Genomic DNA, 22,921 nt, shown 5'->3' with positions numbered 1-22,921 from the left:
AACACAAGACAGCTAAATCTTGCATTAGTGGCTTGAAGGTCAGACCAGAAAGTCACCAGTATGGCCCCTGAGATCAGCTTAATAAATTTGGATGGGCAAAGTAAAAAAAGAATGCCACCACTGAGTTGCCTTTGAGCAATCCCCTTAGCTCCCCACTGCTCCAGTAAAGCTGCTCAATGTCAACAGAACACACTGTGGTTGTACTGGGCAACTGTTGCAGTGTTGTGTGAACCTGCTATCATTGCTGCACAGGGTGTCTCTGAAAATCACAGCCTTTTCCCCATAAAATCTCTCTGGATAATTAAAGTTAATAAATCAAAAAAGGATTACATTTTTATCTGATGCACTGATCTGATCCACTTTTGTTTGCATCAACGACAGTGATCAGAAATTAGCCTATATTTTGAATTGTTTATCTGTCAATCTCTTACAATAATTTATGAACTTCCTTCCCTCAGGTGTGTACACAAAGTGGACAAAATAATGAAAACCCTGCACAGAAGAGTGCAGACAAATATCATCAGAAAGAATAAAAATGTATGTGGTGTTAACGCTTAACAAAAAAATAAATAAATAAGAAAAAAAAAATAAGTTGACACACGGTTTCTACATTTCTGATCACACTGCATTTAAGGAAAAATCAGTGTTAATCTCTGCATTTTTGGAAATGTGTCGGCTAACATTTAAACCACCACATGGGGGCGCTGGTTACCAACTTCTCACAAAGTGTTTGTCCGTTTGATATTTTCACGGCGTGTCCCGGCGGTAACTGTCCGTCACTGGATCTCGAACCAACGTACTGTCTTCTCGCCTTCTCTGTGTCAGAAAGGAGAGACGGAAAGTTGTATATTACAATCTCTAGTTAAATGTGATGAAATTGTTGCCATATATCTGGACGGGGTGCGTTTGTTGTTTGTCACCGGCAAATCGCCTGCCAGTTTTCCGATCAATGGCGGTCATGTGACTTTCACTGCTTGTGTCCCAACAACAAACGCACTCCGTTCAGTTCATTGACAGAAATGGCTACCACGGAAGTGGGTGAGTAGAGTCATCATAACTGGATTTTTTATGAATTATTTTCCTCCTACAGAAACGGGCAGCGTTTGCAGCAGATTACACACATTTACAGCAGTTTGTTAGAGCATATTTAACGCGTACAACAGTCATAGCGACCCGAGCAGGAGACTGTTTCCCCAACACCCTCTGAAGCTAACAGCTAGCTAGCCGCACCAGCAGTTGCAGCAATGATGCTCTAACAAGCTTTCACTGTTTTATTGCTGCCTTATGTCTTTAGTGTTCATTATGTATGTTTTATTTTATAGTGAGCGGAAACATTAGAGTTATTAATTCCTCCAGACGGACTAAAACGTCATATTTTCCCCATATATTGTATTTTTCTAGCTTTAAAACTAAACCAGATTCTTGCTGCAATTTCCTGTGTTGACCAATTGATGTTGCCTCTGCCAGACTGTACATCTTTGCATTGTAATACTTTAACAAAGTCCTGAGTAGGTCTGTTATAGGTTATACAGCACCTAGCTTAGCCTGTTATGGAATAAACAAATATATGTAAACATAATTTAACCAATGATTAATCCTCTGCCATAGTGTGTGCACTTACAGGTAATGTGTAATAAACGTATATATATTGTATGCCATGATACAGGAACTATTTAACTTCAACTTCAGTTTGTCAGCTAGGTTGGCAGACTGTTAATGTGTAAAATACGAGACAGGAGTTCCTGTCATTGGTTAATCTAGTGACAAATCAAGGTATCCGTCACAACAATGTAAAACACATATAATATCCATTATTGCCATATAACAGTTCTCTGCATTGATCTGCAAAATTGCCCACTATGGCCTAACATAACCAGAGATAATACAGAGACAACAACCACAGTGTAAATGCCATGATGCCATGGCAAAACCTCTGACAGATTTGTCTTTCTTGTAATCCTATGAGCAGCTGTCTCAGAGAGTTTCTTGGACTTAAACTTGATCTCCACAGTTCCTGTTAACAGCCATTTCACGATTACATTACAAACTGAGGAAACAACTACCTGAAAACACTTTGCTATCTCCTTAAAGCTTCCTCCTGCTTTGTGGGCATCAATCATTTTAGTTTTCAGAGTTCTAGGCAGCTTTTCAGAGGAACCCATGGCTGCTGATTGACGGGACAAGGTTTCAGGAGTCAGAATATTTATAAGGCTTTGCCATTTGCATCACCTGGCCTTTCCTAACAATGATTGTGAACAAGCCATAGCCCTAACAAGCTAATTGTGGTCTGAGACAGTGGTAAAAGTTGTCTGATTGCATATTATTACATTTTTCAACTGCAAACTTTATCAACATCTGTTTTTATCTCATAAGATAGTTTTCACTCTGTTCATCTCACTTAACTAATTTTTATTGCAGCAACATGTATCTAATGGACTGAAAAAACAATTGATTTTTATTATTCTAGTCGGCTACCAAAAGTTTAATTTGTATTTGCAGAATTAATAGTTTCTATAATGAAAAACTGATACTTTGCACCCATGTATCGACAATATCGCCACTCAAAATATTGCAATACTATGCTGTTTTGATTTTTTTCCCCCACCCCTAGTATATATACGGTATGTGTATGTTATGCCTTGAAGCTAATCTGTCTCACTGTCTCTGTTTGTCTCTCAGAACGTAGACGTGGCCAGCTTGCTGCTCTGTCCATAGCAGCGGTGGTCATCATCGTAGGAGTCCCTCTGTGGTGGCGAACAACTGAAACATACCGCGCCTGGTTGCCTGTCAGTCAGATAAATGAATTGGCAGATCTGCAGGTGTGTTCATGCTTCTTGCTATTAATTACACATCCATTCTATCTTCCAGGTATAATACACAAATGTAACTTTATAAAAATGTCCCTCTCTTTATCTATTTTATTTTTTAGCTTCAGTTGAGTGCTGATGTGGAGGTTGTGTTTGCACGTGGAACGGTGACGCCAGAACAGCAGAAGAAGGTCCCACTGACACAGACACAAGATGAGGAGCATGCAGTAGATGGTGATTTATTTATGAACTCTGTCTATGATCTGCTGGTAACAAAATATGAAGACTGCAGGGTAATTATTGTCTCAAATTCTTTTGTTTCCAGAGGACACAACTTTGAGGTACAGGTACGAGACAAGGTACCGCACAGCTACAATCATGGAGGAGGATGCTCTGAACCAGCCCTCTGCTGCGGGTGAGATGTTGTCTGCCTGTCATATACAGCCTTCAGCCCAGTATTTTATTATCTTGGTGTAAGAACACAGGCAGTAATGTCTCTCTGTCTCTCATTCTTCTTCTTTAGAGGCAGATCTTTCTCTGCACACACTCAGTGAGAGTCCGTGTGGGTCTTTGGTTGTGTATGTGATCCCAGAGTCATCCTCACTTCTGCCTGAGGTTAAAACTCTCAGTTTTTTGATTGTCTAGATTCAGTTTTAAAGAGTATTGTTTGGCTACCGTTAACCCTTTCGTATTCTTTATGTCTTAAGTTTTTTTATATGTGTGTATGTGTTGATAGTCTAATTAAAAGTCTCTGTGTAGTTTAATGCTTTGGTGAATGTTGAAATGAGGTTTTCTGAGCTCATGGATCTCTGTGGAGTCAAGCAGCATATCTACTGAAAGGATATAATTAGTCAAATATATACTGTCATTACTGCTAAGAGTTGAACCAGTAACTGTCTAAACACAGTACTGGATAAGCAGAAGATAATACAATACCCAATACTGACCTGTATTTTCATTCCCCTCAGGATGTGGATGTGTATGTTGGTCAGCGACGGACAGCCCTGCTGCGTGTTGGTGCTCAGATGAGAGTGGGCAAGACAATAGATCAATTGCTGGCTCACCTGGAGCCTCGGATCAAGCAGGTGCTGCAGGTGATGTCCTTCAGCCACACCGACATCACTGCAGCCCTCAGCGACAGGGTCCGTCTCAGCCCTGGCAACAAAGAGAGCATCGCTGACAGTATGAGGGCCTTTAAATCCAGCCCAGGTTTGTTTCAGCACTGTCATAAAGTAGACTTGTTCCAGTTAATATATGCTTCAACTATATGAACACTGCTTGTTCTTATCTTCTCTTTAGGTTATGAGATAACATTCAGTCTGCTGAACCCAGACCCAAAGTCACACCGGCTATACTGGGACGTAGAGGGAGCTGTGCAGACCTACATCCAACCTTTGCTTACAAAACTGGCCCCTGTGGCCAACTTTAGCATTGACTCTCAGGTACAGTGAGTGCAAGTGAGTGAATGTGCACAATGACAAGATGTGCAGCTACTATATTTTGATAAACATATTTCCCTTACAGACCCTGTACTATGCCATGCTTGGTGTCAACCCACGCTTTGACAGCAGCCGCAGCGCCTACATACTCAACTCTGACAGCCTCGCACATGTCATCAACCCTGTGGAGGCTAGACTGGGTAAAAAAAAAACAACACACACACACACTGAAGGTTTATCATGGTTGCCAAAAGCAGAAATGTGGTGGAGTTTGTTCCGGTGTGTTTATATCTGTATCTTTTTGTATTTGAATTTTAGGCTCAAATGCTGCATCTTCCAACCCGGTGTTGAATTTTCTTCTGTACGTCCCAGATGCCCACCATTCACCCCTTTACATTCATGACCACAGGAAACAGGAAGTGCCGTCTAATGCGTTTCACTCCCCGCGTTGGGGTGGCATCATGGTAAGATAATAAAGAGCAATGCTGGGTGACAGTAGTGTAAATACTGCGAATGGTTATAACTGATTATAAGTGAATATGTTCTGTTAATACTTTGTTAGCTATGCATTGTTAGTGATTTTACACTCTTATTTGTTGTCTTTAATGTCTTATCCATGTCTTCTTAGGTGTATAATGTTAATGGTTTCTATGGACAAGAGGCCGTGTTCCCCGTTGACATCAGCATCAACATGGCCAAAGTCATGGGAGTCTTCCTCGCACAGCTTCGGTAAGTGGACGCCTACAGTATGACGGATATTGGTTTTCCTGTAGACAAAAGGTAACTCTCCTTCACCATGCCTGTCAGACTGTTGCTGGGAGTGCAGTCGTCCACTCCTCCCCCTGGCTTCATAGTGGCACCATGTGGCAGTGCAGGACTAGCTGATTGGGAGCTGGACCGTCTCATGTGGAGTCGGAGTGTAGAAAATGTCGCAACAGCAACCACCACCATCACCTCACTGGCACAGCTACTGGACCAGATAGGAAACATTGTTATCAACGACAACATTGCTGAACAGGTAAGACGCAGCTGCATCGATCAGTAGGTTTGTGTGTATTTGTGAGCAGATATGAGTGTGTATAAAAGGTATACTTACTAACTAACACGTCAGGCTGAAAGAGTGAATGAATGAAGGAATTACAGTACCTAATTCGATATGTAGACTCTAAACAAAGTGTATTATGCCACTCTCTTTCCCATAATTGCACTGGTTGTGTCCAACCTGCGATTGTCATTGCTGCCCCTCAGGTGTCCAGTGCCGTCACATCTCTGCAGCTGGCTGTGGCCGAGCTGGAGGCGGGGAACCTCGGCTTTGCTCTGCAGTACAGTAAAGAGGCCATCTTGGCATCAGAGAGGGCGTTCTTTGACCCTTCACTCCTCCACCTCCTCTACTTTCCCGACGACCAGAAGTTTGCCATCTACATACCACTCTTCCTGCCCATGTGTGTGCCCATTCTGCTGTCACTGCTCAAAATAGTGTCTGAGGCCAGACAGAGACGCAGAGAGAAGCAAGCCAAGAAGGACTGAGAAACACCGATGTGACAACAACAGCAAAAAACATGAACAAATGGTTTTATTGGTGGCCTTGGCATTTAGGCCCAAAGGTATGCATGAAGAGAAACTCATTGGCAGCATTGGGGTGTGGAATTGCAGTCATGTATGATTTTTATTGTTTGATGCCAGGAATTGTGTTTATTGTAAGATTTTAATGAACGGCTAGCGTGGAGGTGTGACACTGTATACTGGAAAGCTTGAATTGTTGTAAATGTGAACAAGTTTTATATTTGAATTTCACTTTCTATTCTAAGTTATTAACAAATAAAGACTTAAATTTTAACTCGTGTTTTTGCGCTTTAATTAGCAAGAGAATAAGAATAATCTGATTTATATAAAGTTGAGCAGGCACTCCTAAAGCAACTTACACCAATTTTGTCTAAGTTGAGGCTGAAAGAAGTAAACTAACTAAATAACATTAACATAAGGTCCACTTAATATATTTTTTCACAGCATTGCATCTTGCTGTCTTCATCAGTTTGTGATTCAGAGGTTTTTTAATTGTTTGTCTTGCTAGTCCAATGCATTTGTGTTTGTACTACAGCAGGGGTCATTGACCGATCCTGAATGTGACATGAGCAAGTCGGCAATGCATCCTCAGTGATATATTCACTTTGTATTTTCATATATTTTTTTTAAATGTGAAAAGGGCCAAGAAAAGATACAGACTGTTGACAAAACAGTCTCACCTCAAGCCTCATTTTGTAACTGCTTTTAATTGAATATGTGGAGGACATTGCCTGCACACACTAAGGAAATAAACATGAAGCAAATGATGGGTTTGAAGACAAATAAAATATTTACAGTAAATTCAATTTTGTACGTACAGAAGACAAAAAAAGCTGTTTCTCTCTCAGAATAAGTCAGTATAATTTACATTTACAGCAAAACAGTTTTACAGGACAGGTTCTCTACTGCTTACATGAGGTCACCGACTTATCCCAAACGGCACATAATACAAGTTTAACTGAAAAAGAAATTGGCTATTACAGCAAAGACATCTTTCACTGGTGATGAGAATGTCCCTGACACTGGGGCCTATTAATAGCTCCTGAAAAATGAGGTCAGAATCCACGCTCTGACCAGTAACCAAGGGCGTTAATTTCAGCACTGGGGGGGACGTTTGGAGTTTGGTTGTCCTCCGCCAGAAAACTTTGACCATTAAATAATTCTGGGCACAGACCCAGGGGCAGAAAGTGTTAGGCCCTCCCTGGCCTTCATCTGCAAAATGTTAATCAGATTCCTATGTACCGACTAGGAAGAGACTCGAGAAGACAAAAAAAGATGCAAAGGAACTGCAGAAATGGGAAAAACAGCCATAAAGAGACATAAAACCACAAAGAGTTGCATAACAACTACAAAACGACGCAAAAGAACAAAAAATGAGGCAGAACCACTACAAAGTCTGTGTGACTTGCCGCTGTGTTGCAGAGATAGTGGGGCCTCATGCATTTCTGTGCCCAGCTGCCCACCGTCTCATAATCAACACATGCTTTCCTGTAGTCTGCTGAATTTTTATGCAACACTCTATACTTTTTCTGCATCAATTTAAAGTGTAAATGTCTTTTTTTTTCATAATAAAAGTCCTCTCCGTCTTTTATGTTTTTATTAGGGGAGACAAACGTATGTTCTAAATATTGGGATGGACATGTCCCCTGTGTCCCCACCTAATCTACACCTATGACAGCACACATGTAAATCATGCTGATTATCAGTAAAAAGAATGACGGACACAGCATTAAATGATAACTATTGATGTTTATTTCTGTTTTTTACTCTTCCATATCACATAGTTTTCACTGGGTACTGTTCTTTACTTTTCAGAGGAGGGTGGTGGCTTGGATGGGACTTGTTATTATTATTATTTCATTTTGACCCACCCTGAAGCTACAAGTATGTTTCTGTGAGCCTCCCTGAGTGACTGTCAGAAAATGTATGACCCTCCCTCCACCATAAATTAGTTATTAGATTTTTAAAACTTACCCTTTCATTTTTGAAATTCAAAAATTGAAGACAGAATCCTCCTGCAAATGGTTTATTTTTGGCCAAATTTTAGACGTAGAATAAATTGATTTAGATGAAATATCACTATTTTAAGATCAGATTTATTGCGGGGGTTTTTATGACATAAGCATCCACATGATGTGTCCGAGGACCATCAGATGTTTGGAAGTTCAATGATTATTTATGATTTTACTGTTTCAGGCTAATGATAAATGGTGTAATTTACGTGGTTTTTAAAGAAAACATGCCTTCCAAACCGGCCCGCATGTTGCCTCAACCAAAATAAAAAACACAAGTCCCTTCCCAGTGCTGAAAAATGATTTGACATGCCTCCCCTTTTTGCACCACCACCTCTCCTCCATAAGTAACAAACAGTCCCTCAGCAGATATTTCCATCGTTGTTTTGCAATGAAGAAGCTAAAATTTACTTTTTTGTACGGTTTGCAGGTCATTTGTTATGACAGAAAGCTCCACAACAGCTCTTGAATGGACCTTGATGTGAGACTGTTTTGTAAACTTCTGTTTCCAAGACTAAATGAACTTTTCAGCTCCAACTAACATATACTGTAGGGTGTTATTCACACTCAGTGCAGTAGGTGGCGGTGTGCGCACCTTTAAAAGTTGTGATCCACTCCGTCGCACCACAGAAGAAGAATACGACGCGGTAGTTGTACGGAGCTGCCGCTTACAACTTTTACTCTTGATCGTTTTGATATTAACCTGAAGGTTTTCAGCTGTAAAATTAGCTAAGTAATTAACGAGAAAATCCCCGACAGTATCTTATATTCCGCGAGCAACCAACGCGTCACTCCGTCGCTTCTTCGGTCGGAGGAAATCTGTTTAGCCCGCTTGCTAACTTCCTTAGCTAACTGTTATTGTTAGCTTGCTTATGCTAACATGTCAGGCGGCGGCGGTGTAGTTCGGGGACCAGCAGGGAGTAACGACTGTCGTATTTACGTGGGGAATCTCCCTCCGGACATCCGCTCACAGGACGTCGAAGACCTGTTTTACAAATATGGACCCATTCGGGATATTGATCTGAAAAACCGAAGAGGAGGGCCACCATTTGCCTTCGTGCAGTTCGACGACCCGAGGTGAGCTGCCGTGTCTCAACGTTGACGTTCACTTGTGCTATCTTACACCCTAGTCTGTTTCCAGAAGATGGATATGCACTCATATAAATAGGCACACACAATAAAATATGTTGTGTTGCTGCACTATTCTTGAATTCGTGAATATAAACAGAATGCAGTGTTTTGTAAAAGCTTCGTGACCTGTAGGCAGCTGAAGTCACTTTAAAGGCAAGATATTTCACGTTCAAGCTGATAAACTGGTTTTCTAAATATACACTCATTCTGAATTTGATGCCTGCAACACGTTATAAGGAAGCTGGACCGGTTGAAGCCATGCTCTTGTAACACGTGCAGAATGTGTCTTGGTATTGTAAATTTGAATTAAGCAGTGCAGCCCCTGAAAAAGACATCGTCTGGATGGCGGTATATGTTGCTCCAAAACTCATATGTGCCTCTAAGCATTAATAGTGCCTTCACAGATCAGCAAGCTACCCATGATGCCATGGGTACTCTCTCATACCATTACAGATGCTGGCTTTGAGCTTTGGGCTGGTAACAATCTGGATGGTCTTTTGTCCCAGAGGACACATCGTCCATGATTTCCAAAAAACAATTCCAGGCCAATGTAGCAATATCCTTTATACAGTCCTGTTGGTTTTTTCAATGCAGTGCTGCCTGAAGGGTCAAAGGTCTTTGCATATAATGTTGATTATCGGCCTTGCCCATATGTGCAGAGATTTAAAAAAAAAAAAAATCCTTGCCTTGAGAATTGTTGTTTTTAAACTGCTGGACACTTTGCCCACACAGCCCTTTGTCCTTGTCAGCGTCCTTGCTTGTGAACAACTGAGCCTTTCCAGGATGCTTCTCTCAAACTCAGTCATGATATTATAATTTGTTACCAGTTAACCTATTTACACATGGGATGTTCCAGCCCAGTCTTTTGTTGCTCCTGTCCTAACTTTTTTTGGTGTTGGCAGGCATCAAATTCATAATAAGTGTATATTTAGATAAGGCACAAATGAATGAATGAAGGTCAGAAAAGATTTGCAAATCACTGCATTCTGTTTTTCAGCTTCCCAACTTTTTTGGCATTTGAGTTTGAAATGTTTTGCTATTCTGTATCACCATACTTTACCTGAAACGATGTCTCAGATCCTCTATTATATAATAATGTACCATATTATACTATTATGTCAGTTTATTTATGTCACTTTACTTAACACACCATTACTGACAGTCACTTTACCACGTCATTTGTCTCCAAATGCTTTCGATTTTGATTCTGTTTTTGATTATATACTTTTTATAGCCTATTTTATCTGTTTATTTTTCTGTCCTTGTACTGCTGCAACAACCAAGTTTCAATAATTCAATAAAGGTGTATCTTATTTTATCGTCTATTGATACATTTACATGTCATTTTTCAGGAAGTAGTTTGTGATGCTATTGAATCGTGTTATATTATATTGAGAGAGGTGTTTCTAATATTTAGGCTGCCCTCATCCAGAGCTGTTGTAGACTGTAGTTAGTTTTATCCAGGTACTATGGTGTGTCTTACAAACCATTCTGTGAGTTTAAGTTGGGTAGCACCCAACCAGCATGTGGTTTTTAAGAACAGGTTCTTAAAAACCACATGCTGTGCTGCCTGTAACCTGGCCAACCAGTTTGTTCATAAAACCACAGGACGACGGGTATAATTTAGAACTGCAATTATAGATTAGTTAACTAGTAACGCTCTGTATGAGTGTTTTTTAATTTGGCTGATGTGAAATTTGATGATTGCTAACTGTTGGATTTCAGGGACTCTGAGGATGCTGTCAGTGGGCGTGATGGTTACGACTACGATGGTTACCGCCTGCGTGTTGAGTTTCCTAGAAGTGGACGTGGAGGTGGTGGTGGTGGAGGTGGACCAATGGGCCCCCAGAGGGGAAGGCATGGTCCCCCCTCCCGACGCTCGGAATACAGGGTGCTTGTGTCAGGTGGGTGATGTGTTCCTCACTCTGCAGGTTTTGCTTATCTCTTTTATCTAAGATGTGTTTCTGAGTCTTGAACCACCTTTTCCTGTCAGGTCTTCCTTCCAGTGGAAGCTGGCAGGACCTGAAGGATCACATGCGAGAGGCAGGTGATGTATGTTACGCTGATGTGTACCGTGATGGCACCGGAGTGGTGGAGTTTGTACGCAAAGAAGACATGACCTACGCTGTCCGTCAGTTGAATAACACCAAGTTTCGCTCTCATGAGGTACGTACAGGGTTACAGCTTCAGGCTAACTTAGTAAGGAATGGCTGTGGGACTACAGTTTGGAATTGAAATGTTTCTCAGATGAAGAAAGAGGGAGTGAAGGTGAAAATGACCAGGCAGTAAGTAAAGTTTGAATGCTTATGTGATGTTGCTTTGCATCATAATTCTGGCTATACTTGTTATCCATGATGGAGTGAATTTGACAGTGATGGTAGCATGCTAAGAATAAGCTGTAATGATCATAATACTTTGGGCCAAACAAACATCCATATATAGTAAAGCTGTAACAGTTTGTGTTTTCATACTGAATCATCACGGATGGGGGTGACGGTTCGGTGCACAAAGCCATATGCAAAATACACAGTATGCACATTGCTGCACATGATGTGGTACAAAAGCTCACCCGGTTCCACCTGGAAACCTTTATCTGTATGCCGTTAGCAACATTTGCTTAAGTTAGTATAACAAGCAGATAGGCGTGTGAGTCAGTCACGCTATGAGAAGCGCAAACTAAACACTGGCAAAAAAATACTCTCTGCAGGTTCCCAGTCAGCTTCAGCAGCACAGAGAGTTGAGCCCAACTCCTTATTCCTGCTGCCCTCAAGCAGTTTAATTTCACTTTCATTGCATAAGAGTTACTTTTCAGTTTTAAAGTCTAGTGTGACCTGTTGCCTTTTGGGGAAGTGTTCATATAGTGTAATATAGAAGTTTTTAAAACTTGGGCTTGGGCTTTTGAACTGGGCTTTAAAGATGATGTCCAATTTGGGATTTGATGTGGCTAATGAACATCTTTGCATGCGTGCACTGCCACTTATCAAGCCAAGGATATGGACCAAAGCACAGGTCCATGTGCTACTTCAGCAACTGCATCTGTAAACATATTAAATGTACAGATGCAGTTTTAAGCTCTGATATGATTCCCCTAACATTTATTGTGACTGCAGTTATTTTCTTCCTCTGTCTACCTGAGTCTCATGCAGCAACTTAAACATGGTAATGGATGCTTAATTGTGTGTATTTGTGTGTGTGTGTGTGTGTGTGTGTGTGTGTGTGTGTGTGTGTGTGTGTGTTTAGGGAGAGACAGCCTACATCCGTGTGAAGGTGGACGGTCCTCGCAGCCCCAGCTATGGTCGTTCCCGCTCTCGTAGCCGCAGTCGCAGCCGAAGTCGCAGCCGTAGCAGAAGCAAGAGTGGGTCACGTCGCAGAAGAGGGTCTCCACGTTACTCTCCTCGGCGCTCCCGTTCCCGCTCCCGCTCCCGCACCTAGATCCATCTTAGCTAATGGTGTGCTGCAGAGCCGGAGAGGACATCTTCACTTCACTCAACAAATCCTGTATACTCACCACGGATCACCTCATGTTACCTGTTTACACTGTCTTATGTGTTACCTGTTCCCCCACTTTTTGTTGCATTTTTCTTTTTTTTTTTAGTTTTCATTTTTGTACACGGCCTGCTTGTTTTTCCCTTTTCCCCTTCTCATCAACATCAGTTTTCTGCCAACCATCCCCCACCCCTCTCTGTACTTTTCTTCTGCTTGTCCTTGTTGTACACTTTATGTTTTGTTTCCTTTGGAAAGATTTTGCTTCTTTTAAGCATATACTACTGTCCTTTGACCTTCTTGTGTGTCTCTCTGTAGAGTTCAGAGGAACAGGATAGGATGGGGAACAGAGGAAACATTTCATATTAAGATAAACAGGAGGAGGAGTCAAATATGGCACCAATGGTATGATGGCTGTGCCTTGTCAATTTTAAAATCTGCATTATGAGGCTGTTCAGTTTTTTTTACATACACTTGACCGTAGAGTGCCGTTATTGAATGTTTTCAGTTGTTACAAGTTGTGTTTACCAGTTTGTATTCAGAGACCCAAAGCTCGTGTTTTTTTTTGCTTTTGTTTGTCTTTAAGTCTCCAAAGTAAATCTTAAGTTTTTTTGGGACTGATTGTAGAGAGTGTTCCCTGATTTTCTCAAAGTAAACTCCCTGGTAGATGCATTTGTTGACATTTTATTTTAGTATTTTTTGAAGGTGTGTTTCTAACTTGCCTCCTTCTCTTTGGTTCTGCTGGTATTCTGAAGGTTTGGACTGGGCACATTGTCCCCCCATTCCGGAGCCGGATCAGGATTCAGGATGAGATCAGGATTAGGATTAGGCTTCAGGATGGATACATGGATCAGGAGCATGGGAGCATTTTACCGGGAGAGGATCCTGACCCCCGGCCCTGTCCACATAACCCCATCAAACTGGAAATAGTGAAATATCCAACCTAATTGGCTTTCATATAATCTAAATTTTTTTTCCATTTCGCGTGGAACCTCAGAGACACAATCGCTGACGACACTGTGACGAGCGATTATTTTTCAGGTTTTTGTTTTTCAAAATTGTAAAAAAAAAAAAAAGAAAAAAAGAAGAGCAAAGCTCCACTCAAAACCAGGAGGAGGGCTGGGAGGTGCAGGATGGATCCACACGCTTAAGGAGAGTGGTAAATAGTGGGCGGCCATTAACAGCGGAGGAGGGAGGGAGGAGGGAGGACTGGGATGCGACAAGGGAATGTGACATAATGTGGTTTGTATCTTTTTCATAGGTCAGTCTTTTGCTGCAGAGGATTTCAGATTTTCTTAAGTATAATCTCCAGTATCCTAAAGCTTTATTCTCTTTTAATAAAACGTTCAGTAACATGACTTACGTGTCGGTGTTTTTCTTCCTCTGAATGTCTGATACCACAGAGGGTTGGGCACAAAAATACATGGAGACATCCACAACACATGCAGCTGTGTTTGGGGTAGTCGTAAGTAATACCAATTGTTTCTGGAGGACTTGATGCCTGATAATGTTTGGTGTGTTGTTTTATTTTTTCTAACAGTATTTTTATTGGCAATTTAATAAAGATATACAGGGTATTAATTGGCAAACACATAAACAGTAAGGACAAAAAGACAACCTCACCCATCAACACAAGAACAAACAGACCAATCAAAGGAAATCCAATAAAGAAGAAAAAAAGAAATGAATAAAATGATTGCCAGGTGGCGAAGAAGCATGCAGTTTATTCTTTGACAAAACAGATTTTCTCCAGTTGTAAATGATAGATGACGTCCTTAATCCAACGTCCATAAGTTGGAGAAGAGTCCGTCCATTTACACAGGATGATCCTTCTGGCCAGAATTAAGCAGAGATAGTGTCCCCTTCGGCTCTGCTTAAGTTAACATCTAGAGAAGTTACTCCAAATACACAAAGACATAGATGGGGTGACCAGCTGTCCAAACATTGTTCGAAAAAGTTTAAAATATTAAATCCCAGAAATTGTGTGCTGTTTTTATGACCGTGCCAACAGTAGCAGAACCTGGAGTAATTTTGTTTTCAGGCTGTACATCCCATTCTCGTGAACGCAGTATGTCAAAAATGGCTTGAGGGAATCCCTTAACAGTTGGCACAAAGAGTCACTTGGACTTAACGATGAACTAAGTAAAATTTTGTATTCAAAGGCCAAGGTCATTGTGATCTTGTCTGTCATTCTCCTGAACATGATAACTCAAGAACACCTTGAGGGAGTTTCTTCCAATGTGGCACAAACCTCCACTTGGGCTCAATGATGAGCTGATCTGATTTTTGTGATCAAATGTCGACGTCACTGTGTCTTCTTAAAACATATTTTTGGCCATAACTCAAGAATTCATACGTTAATTATGACAAAATTTGACAAAAGACATTGTATATCTAAAAGGTCAATGGTCAACTTCACTATGACATCATAATGTTCTGCAAAAACACTTCTGGCCGTCATTCAGTGTCGTAACTCAGGAACAGAAGAGGAGATATTTGGTACTGAATTGGTGACCTTAATCTTGGATGTCCTCCTTGAATCTGATTGTAGAGCATCGTTGTTTTAGGATTTGTAGCTTCTTAACAGCAACATACATATTTAAAGCACTGTCACTATCAGGGCAACATTTGAGTGGACAGACGATGTAAACTGTAACTGCACCTTGACTGGTTTGCAGAGGCATACTGCCACATGGTGGTCATTCTAGTTTGTAACTTTTCTACCAGGACAAAGTGAAGTGTAGCTAAGCAGGTGTGGTTTGCCATTGCTCTTACAACATTAGGTCATGTTTTATAAGATCACTGTGTCTTTTATATGTGGAATCTAAATATGTAAAGTACTTACTAACTCCAGCAATCATATTACTGCAGTGGAGTAAAAAGTGGAATATTTGCCTCTGATTACAGGTGAAGTTTAAAATAAAGTTTCTCTAAATAGGATTTAGGTATAGTGTTGGATTAGTTAGTTAAATCCCACCAATTAACATAAATAACTTTTTAAAAATGTACTTAATAAGTAATTTTTGACAGCAACATGCTATTTGCTTGAATCAAACCAGTAAGAACAGACTACTATATGATTGACTTTTTCTTTTTAATTGTCTTGAAAATGTTTCATCTAGTACACTGGTGTAAAGTTACCTTGTATCTCCTGAATTCTCTTAATTAAACACATGGCTGATATAAATATTAACATCAAAATTGAACAGTAGTATTTGACAGCACAGTTTTACATGACTGCAGCAGGAACTGGAACAGAGAAAAAGGACAACAGGAGGTTCATTTTAAGAAACAGGAGGAGGAGCAGTCAAATCTGAAGAATCAGAACAGAAATCTGCATAAAATAAAGCTTTAGTTAACTTTTTAATCTTAGTACACACTTGACAATAGCTCCATATTGTTTCTGAATTGTCGTGAAGATCCTCCTTTGTTACTCTCTACTCTACACTGAACATTTTTTTTGTAGCACACCTGTCTTTGTCAGCCAGCCCTGAGTTAACTTCCTGTTCCTCTGTGCGTCCTTATGATCTTTTCTCACGGTAAATCTACTTGCTTGGAGCGTCCCTCAACAATATATAATCTAGAGATCCTATGGTTGCCTTCAAGAAACTCAATCTGCAACAGATATTAAAAGTTACAATAAAATATCCTACATAATATCTATATATCACTGTATATTTATAGTTGGCAAACTACCAGCAGGAATTTCACCATATTGTCCCAGATGTAAAGCTCACATAGGCACTAGGTTCCTACTTCTGTCTCTCTGTAGAAGTGTTTGGCCTCTGAGGTTGTGACTCTGGAAAGAATAGGACATCATATTGATGGAAGGAGTCATATTTTTCTGCAGAAATGGAAGAAATCATTGGAATCTCAGGGACTTAAATGTATTCTGCATTTAAAAACTGGACAAATGTCTCAAGTGGGGACATTAGATATGAATCAGATCGATGTACATTGTAACTATCATTTAACCTCTCCATATTGTGCCTCTTATTATGTAAGTAAAAAAAAAAATTTAAAACCTCCTGAGCTGAACCCCCCCAAGCACTTGTCTGCTTCTAGAATCACCTTTAAAGGGTGAGCAGTCAGAAACTATGTGGACAGGCCTGTAGTTTCCAGTTCTAGGCCTATAACATGTACTTTTTCCAAGCAAGCTAAGTTACAGTTACCAAAGTTACTTGTTTCCTGTCTAGCTCTAAAGCTCAGTGGTTCTTCACACAGGTGTTGCAGTTTTTTTTAAACATAATTAAATGCTGTGTTGGGTCTGGACAGTATCAGTATAGTTTTCATATAGGCCTACTGTAGACCACCTCTGTTTGGAGATCCAATAATCCCTGGTGTTTCTGCAACTTGTTGTATCCAAAGTCGTCTCTAGTTCTTTGGGATGGCTCAAAACCATAAGAAGGGCTGCGAAGTGCAGGATGGATCCACACACAAGGAGAGGGGTAAATAGTGCAACCATGAACAGTGGAGGAGGGAAGACAGAGGAATGTGACACTTAAATGTTTTTTTTTTCTCCTAAGCAGTCTTTCGTTGCAGAGGTGGAATTTGTGGCATTCTCTCTGCCTTTGGTCATCAGTTGCTGTCGGCTGTACGCAACAGTAGTGATGATCCCACCTCTGCAGGGGCAGGGTTTCTATTTTCTTGTCACCAGAGATAAATTAAAAACGCTAATAACAATTTTCATTTGGCCCCAAATAAAGAAAGGTCTGTCTGTTGTGCCTGTAGGTGTTAAAGCAGAAGGAAACCCCAACAATCTCTTAATGCCAGTGCTCGTCTTTGCATTAGGACATTATTCAACACAGTACATTTGTCTGAGACAGTAAACTTTAATCCTAATTGTAAACCTTTTTCCATAAGTAATCCCTTAAAGATACCCTCCAGACATTTCTTTCATTTAAGTTTTTTTTTATTGAGGTTTTTCTATTTTAAGAACATCAACACAAAAAAATAAATAAACACAAACAGCACACACTAAACAAAAACACATCTCTGCAGTGTTCTTAACAGTAATGATTCAAAAGTCCATCAGCACAGCACCAATCCTCATATCATCAGGTGAACTCTTCTACACATCAAGCCTGGAAACAAACAAACAATGGCACGTATGACACAAGTCAAAAGAAACCCATTCCCACAATCTGTATGTTACAATTGTACTTCATTTCAGTTCAGTGACTAGCTCCTATGACATGTTTAGTCCTTTTATAAAAGGCAAAAAATCTACAGTTATGCAGATTAGCTATCATATAACTTGACTAGTCGAGTTGCGTAGGATGACCCTAGCAGCTGAGGTAAAGCCTGTCAGGGCTAGAGCAAATGTTGGTTTGGAGATCTTGGGTAGACATAGCGTGTCCCCCAAGAGGCACAGTTGAACTAATTCAGGAACAGACACCCCGAGCCAGTCTTGAAAGGTAGAACTAAGGACAGGACCACATTGCATAGATAAAGGTGCCTTCCTGCCTTTTACATTTGCAGCATAGATTCTCTTCTAGTATTTTTAGGTAATTTAAGATAGTGCTGTACCTTGTTATCCCCTCCACACATTTTAAGAATAAAAAACAAAATTTTGTGTTGTTTAAAGTTTCCTTTAAAAAAAAATCTTCTCACTGCAAACTCCAGAATTCATGAGTATTTAAATATATTGTATATTTCAGATGTTTCCCCTATTAGACATTAGTTGGCCCCTACTTCTCCGTGAAGTAAATTTCAGAGGTTTTCATATTACACTTGAGGAAGTTGCAAACTTGACTATGACTGTCTTACTTGTTGTGATGTTACAAAATCCTGTTTGAAGTCTATATCAGATTTAAGGTAAGAAACTTTCCCCCTTCAGCAGATAAAACAGCCTGCTAGTGTCAAACTCAGCACAATTTATTTTGCATAAATTCTCATTTTGTTTTTCAGAGGTTAACTGAGTTTTCCCTCCAGTTCTTTACATGTGTTCAGAGAGTCCTTGATTGATAAACCACTGTAACCATCATTTTGCATTTAAGAAAGATGAAACTGAGTTTGGATGCCTTTAATATTCATAAAAGATCATTTAGGACATGTGTGGACTGTCAAATTGTGCCTTATGCTTAATTTTTTATGGTGATTATACAGTTTTTGGTAATATGGGATTAAGCAATTAATCTGAGCTGCATCAAATTGTTTTTAATGTTATTATTTTGTAGAGGTATGCTCTTTTATGTCAGGCACAGGATCAATATTCTTCACACATGCCTAACCTCCCTGTTTGGATCTAATACATCGTCACAAGCTCTCCAAGTTTTGCAGATCAATACCATCGATCAACCCGATCACCTCCTGGATCAATCTCTTCCTCTGAGGGGAGGGAGGGAGGGTGTGTGGGTGAAAACGGTGCATTCTGGGTGGAAATAAGATGCAGGCACTGTCCGCAAGTGAAAAACGCCGTCACCGGGGTGGAGGCTGTCTTCCAGCCAATCAGAGGGCGGCTGTGCTGTGGAGGGCGGAACTGAGACGCACGCTTCCTTTGCATAAATGAACCAAAAACTGTGCAGCTGCCCGTAACGTGCTACAATAAACTGTTCAACGGAGCCGTTAGACGGTAGGTGATATCTGCAGACATCTGCATATCTATTTTTACATATTATCGTGTTGAATGTCCATGTAATTGGCTCACTGTCGGCAGGTGAGAGTCCTCTGCTGCCTGCATGCTAAGCTCGCCCTGTGTGTGTGTCTTGAGAATCTGTGAATGAACCTTCTTATCGTTTTGCATTGGAGTTTGCACATTTGACAACTTGACTTAAATTATAGGTGTAAATTGGGTCTGGGTAAGTCTATGGCAGATGCACGCAGCACCAAGTCAAAGTTGTAATGCTGTTAAAAAATGAAAGCTGCGTCAACCACATTCTTTATGTCTCATCATGAACCAGGACCCATTGTGTTCACATTGTACACAACACACAGTACTTCTTGTGTATGTTAATTAATTAACTTGATTCTTCGGATCTAAATTTGTGAATGTTCAAAATGTATAGAAAATCACAATGTGAAAGAATTGAATTTAGCACAAATTTATTCAGATGCATGGTTTTTAAATCAAGTATTCCAGTGATGTGAATAATTTGAAGTTTAAATCTTATCTTAAATCTCTTAGTTGCTTCAATATGTCTGACCGAGTACATGTACAGGGGTTTGAGGTTTTTCCTGGAAGTTATCGAGATGACTTGGTAATCCTACTTCCTGGGGCCTCCTTTCCATTGGATTGGATAGGTGTCACTGTCATTTACTGTAAAACTTCACCCAAAAGCCCAGTTGTAATGTAAGGCCCAGTCCCTTTTTAACAAGTCTGTTGTAGCCACATGTTTTAACATTTAAAGGCCTGTCTCAAATAGAGGCCTGGTCTGGTTGCTAAGCAGTTAATTTCTTCATAGAATTTCTTCAGATGCCTAAAACCAAGATGTTGGCCACCTTAAATTATGTATCCACCCTGATTACCTTGTAAGTTATTGATATTCCTTTAACCTATAATGGTCCTCCAGATCAAAAGAATCAAAAGGGCTTTTAATAAAACTTAATCCAAGTTATATTGTATTGTTTTGACAGGATGAGGTCGTGCTGTGTCTGCGTGCTGGGTGCTGTAATCTGAGTGCCATAACTATCTCTGCACTGCCTGGCAGAGCTAGATCAAATGAATGATTCATAACTGATATGATGTTTTGAAGTTTAATTTTTACACAAGTAAGATTCTTACTGGTTCAAGTAAGTAACTAACTTGTATTCCCAGCTTTGCTGAGCAACAGAATTATGTAAAAGGAGTTAAAGGCCTATTCTATGATACAGATGCCGGTCTCAGACATAGGTCCATTGAGTTCAGTGATTTAATCAAATAATAGCCTGGGCAATTAATTGAAGATTTACAGTAACTCTCAGTTGCAAATCATAAATTGTAATTGCAAATAAGCAGACTCATAATTGCAGTTGGTGACTGTTTTCCATAAACAAATGGCTGCAGCAGTATTGTAGTCATAGAAGTGAAACAACAAGGCTCACTGTTAACACTAGCACTAATGACCTGTAACATTTTTTCTCTTGTGCAGACTAAAAGCCAAAATGACTGACAGGAAGGCAGTGATAAAGAATGCAGACATGTCTGAAGAGATGCAGCAGGATGCTGTGGACTGTGCCATGCAGGCTATGGATAAGTACAACATTGAGAAGGATATCGCCGCCTTTGTCAAAAAGGTACATGATTATCAATATCAGACGGGTAGTACGAAGGTGTAACTCAGTGGTTCCCAACTGACAGGTCGTGGATCCCTTTGCATTGACTACAAGTAACATGCATACTTGTGTTATATGTCAAAAAAATACACTTTATTAATTAGTACAATGAATTTTTGAAGTGCTTTCTGCTGTTGAGTGAGTGATTAATGAACAGCTACTTAACAGAAACGGCAAACTAGTGACATGGCCAAATGCAAGAATGATGCTAAATGTATTAAGTGGAATAATGAGTAAGGAGCAATCTGGACCCTGTGGCTGCACCAGTTGGGGACCACTGGTGTAATTCATCAAAACCTGCTGAGTGGCCTCTTATCTATGATAATGCTAATTGTAACTGTTTCCCCTGCAGGAGTTTGACAAGAAGTACAACCCCACATGGCACTGCATAGTCGGGAGGAACTTTGGCAGCTATGTGACGCATGAGACGAAGCATTTCATCTACTTCTACCTGGGCCAAGTGGCCATTCTACTCTTCAAGTCGGGCTGAAATCCAAACATGCCCTCCCAAAACTACTTAAAATTCAGCCCACAATACTTCTGTGCCATGCTGTACATTGGCTACCACCTTTCTGCAGACATGCCTACCTCCTGGTTTCCTGCTTGCGTCAGTCTGTTATTGTTTGCCACCTACAACACTACAACCATCGCTGAATGGCGCTTTAGTCATGCCTGGACTGGTGATGTGCCATTAGTAGAAAATGCCAATTTCAAACTACTCTCCATTCCAGCACTCAGTCAGCATTTTCACATCTGACAGACTCACCATGATGCATAGTTTCTGCGTATTGTTTTTGCTGTGCGTTGATGCACGGGCCTTGTACATTGTTTCATATCGATATGTTGTATAATAACTTATTTTTCATGATATTAAAAAGAGCAACAGACAGTTTTTGTTGAAATGCCTTTACTTTTCAGTGTTGACTGAGATTGAATATAAATTCCAAGACTGTTGCTTACACTTAATAAAGAAAGTTACATGCCAAGAGATTTCAGGTTTTGTACATGCTTGAACATTCCTGTTCCCACTTCAGTTGTGAATCTTTACAATGTTACTGCTGTATATCTCTGGAATGTAATTTAGTGTGCAGTTTGGTATTGTGATATTTTCAACATGTTGAGCACAAAACAACTTTGACACAGTAAATTGGTTCAAAATGTGTATTGTGTGGATGTGTGCCTTGAATTTGTTGCATTTGCATGTACAAAGATCAAATGTCTTCATTCTGTTACTGTAAGTCATGACGGACACAATTTGTTAGTTGAGGCTACCAACCAGTCAGATTTCCTTCAGCATGTGTTTTTTTTCCCACATACCCTAGAACAGGGATATTCATCTTGCTTTTCCTGTGGGAAAAGTTTTGGAAAATGACAGATTAGGAATCAGTTAATAAACAATATTTACCAGACAAAGGGGATATTGGCTGTCCTCACTTATCTTTTCCAAGAAGCAAATACAGTCGCAGTAGTCCCTCACAGGCCAGATGTAGGCAGGGGCGTTTCAAGGATTTGAGGACATTTGAAGCAAAACCTGGACCACTGTTGGAAGGTCTGAGGCAACCTCCCCTTCCACTACACTTTAATCAACAAGATTTCTTATGTTTATTGTATGCACTCTAGCATCTCATATGAGAAAACAAAAACTATTATGAATTAGAAAATAGTTGGATTGCCATTTGGCATCCCATCATGGGTCATATTTAGCCCACAGGGCATAACTTACTGCTCCTGAATAACAGTCTAGATGCAGGCAGGCAGACATGGTATCAAAGTCTGCTCATGTCTAAAAAATAAAATTAAAATTAAGATCTGGTGGAACTCTTTTGAAGCAAAGTATAGTTTCTAAATTTGTTTCATAAACCCACAGCAGGGAAAGTGATGGGGGTAACACTCGGGAAACATATAACAGAGGACACTATAATATCAATTTAGGATTTCAAGATAATTATTCTCCCCTAAGTTTAAAATAAATATTATCTGAACTCCTACATTTACCTGACATTCACAGTCAGACATCTTGTGTCTGATCAAAAAGTTCATCCAAACAAGGATGTAAACTACTAATCTGAATAAAAATAAATCAGAATGAGCTCAACTATGACCAGTTAAAACGTTAAATGCTACTCACACATTAATGGATCAGTATTTGTTTATTTCTTTATAGACATACAGCATGGATTAATGCCACAGCTTGCTTACAATGCCATCCCTGTGTGCCTTCAGCCAAATACAC

The 22,921-nt window shown here is 40.1% G+C and overlaps 3 protein-coding genes across 6 annotated transcripts; all 3 read left to right on the top strand.

The window, feature by feature from the left end:
- Positions 1 to 949: 949 nt before the first annotated feature.
- Positions 950 to 6,083, top strand: pigs (phosphatidylinositol glycan anchor biosynthesis, class S). The gene is made up of 12 exons (XM_049591766.1): positions 950 to 1,038; positions 2,680 to 2,819; positions 2,930 to 3,041; positions 3,133 to 3,222; positions 3,331 to 3,422; positions 3,776 to 4,016; positions 4,107 to 4,249; positions 4,332 to 4,446; positions 4,565 to 4,710; positions 4,875 to 4,975; positions 5,054 to 5,264; positions 5,495 to 6,083. Exons 1-12 carry the CDS (start codon positions 1,020 to 1,022, stop codon positions 5,771 to 5,773), a joined length of 1,689 nt encoding a protein of 562 aa, XP_049447723.1. The 5' UTR covers positions 950 to 1,019; the 3' UTR covers positions 5,774 to 6,083.
- A 2,367-nt stretch (positions 6,084 to 8,450) lies between these two features.
- On the top strand, positions 8,451 to 13,793 carry LOC125898112 (serine/arginine-rich splicing factor 1B-like). Of its 4 annotated transcripts, XR_007450586.1 has the most exons (6): positions 8,451 to 8,898; positions 10,678 to 10,856; positions 10,946 to 11,118; positions 12,193 to 12,450; positions 12,754 to 12,840; positions 13,191 to 13,793. XR_007450586.1 is itself a non-coding variant. In XM_049591782.1 (4 exons), the coding sequence occupies exons 1-4, from the start codon at positions 8,702 to 8,704 to the stop codon at positions 12,382 to 12,384; spliced, it is 741 nt and encodes a 246-aa protein (XP_049447739.1). In that variant the 5' UTR covers positions 8,451 to 8,701; the 3' UTR covers positions 12,385 to 13,793. The 4 variants fall into 4 exon arrangements, 1 of the variants encoding a protein (XP_049447739.1); XR_007450585.1 differs by having other exon boundaries at positions 12,754 to 13,793; XR_007450584.1 differs by having other exon boundaries at positions 12,193 to 12,840.
- Positions 13,794 to 18,880: 5,087 nt separating this feature from the next.
- dynll2b (dynein, light chain, LC8-type 2b) lies at positions 18,881 to 21,850 on the top strand. Its single transcript, XM_049591784.1, has 3 exons — positions 18,881 to 19,009; positions 20,505 to 20,649; positions 21,041 to 21,850. The coding sequence occupies exons 2-3, from the start codon at positions 20,518 to 20,520 to the stop codon at positions 21,176 to 21,178; spliced, it is 270 nt and encodes an 89-aa protein (XP_049447741.1). The 5' UTR covers positions 18,881 to 19,009; positions 20,505 to 20,517; the 3' UTR covers positions 21,179 to 21,850.
- Positions 21,851 to 22,921: the final 1,071 nt, after the last annotated feature.

The sequence above is a fragment of the Epinephelus fuscoguttatus genome, linkage group LG12 (assembly GCF_011397635.1).
Source record: "Epinephelus fuscoguttatus linkage group LG12, E.fuscoguttatus.final_Chr_v1".
In the NCBI taxonomy this organism is placed as follows: Eukaryota; Metazoa; Chordata; class Actinopteri; order Perciformes; family Serranidae; genus Epinephelus; species Epinephelus fuscoguttatus.
Note: the sequence above shows the minus strand (reverse complement) of the source record. Positions and strands in the feature narration are given on the sequence as shown.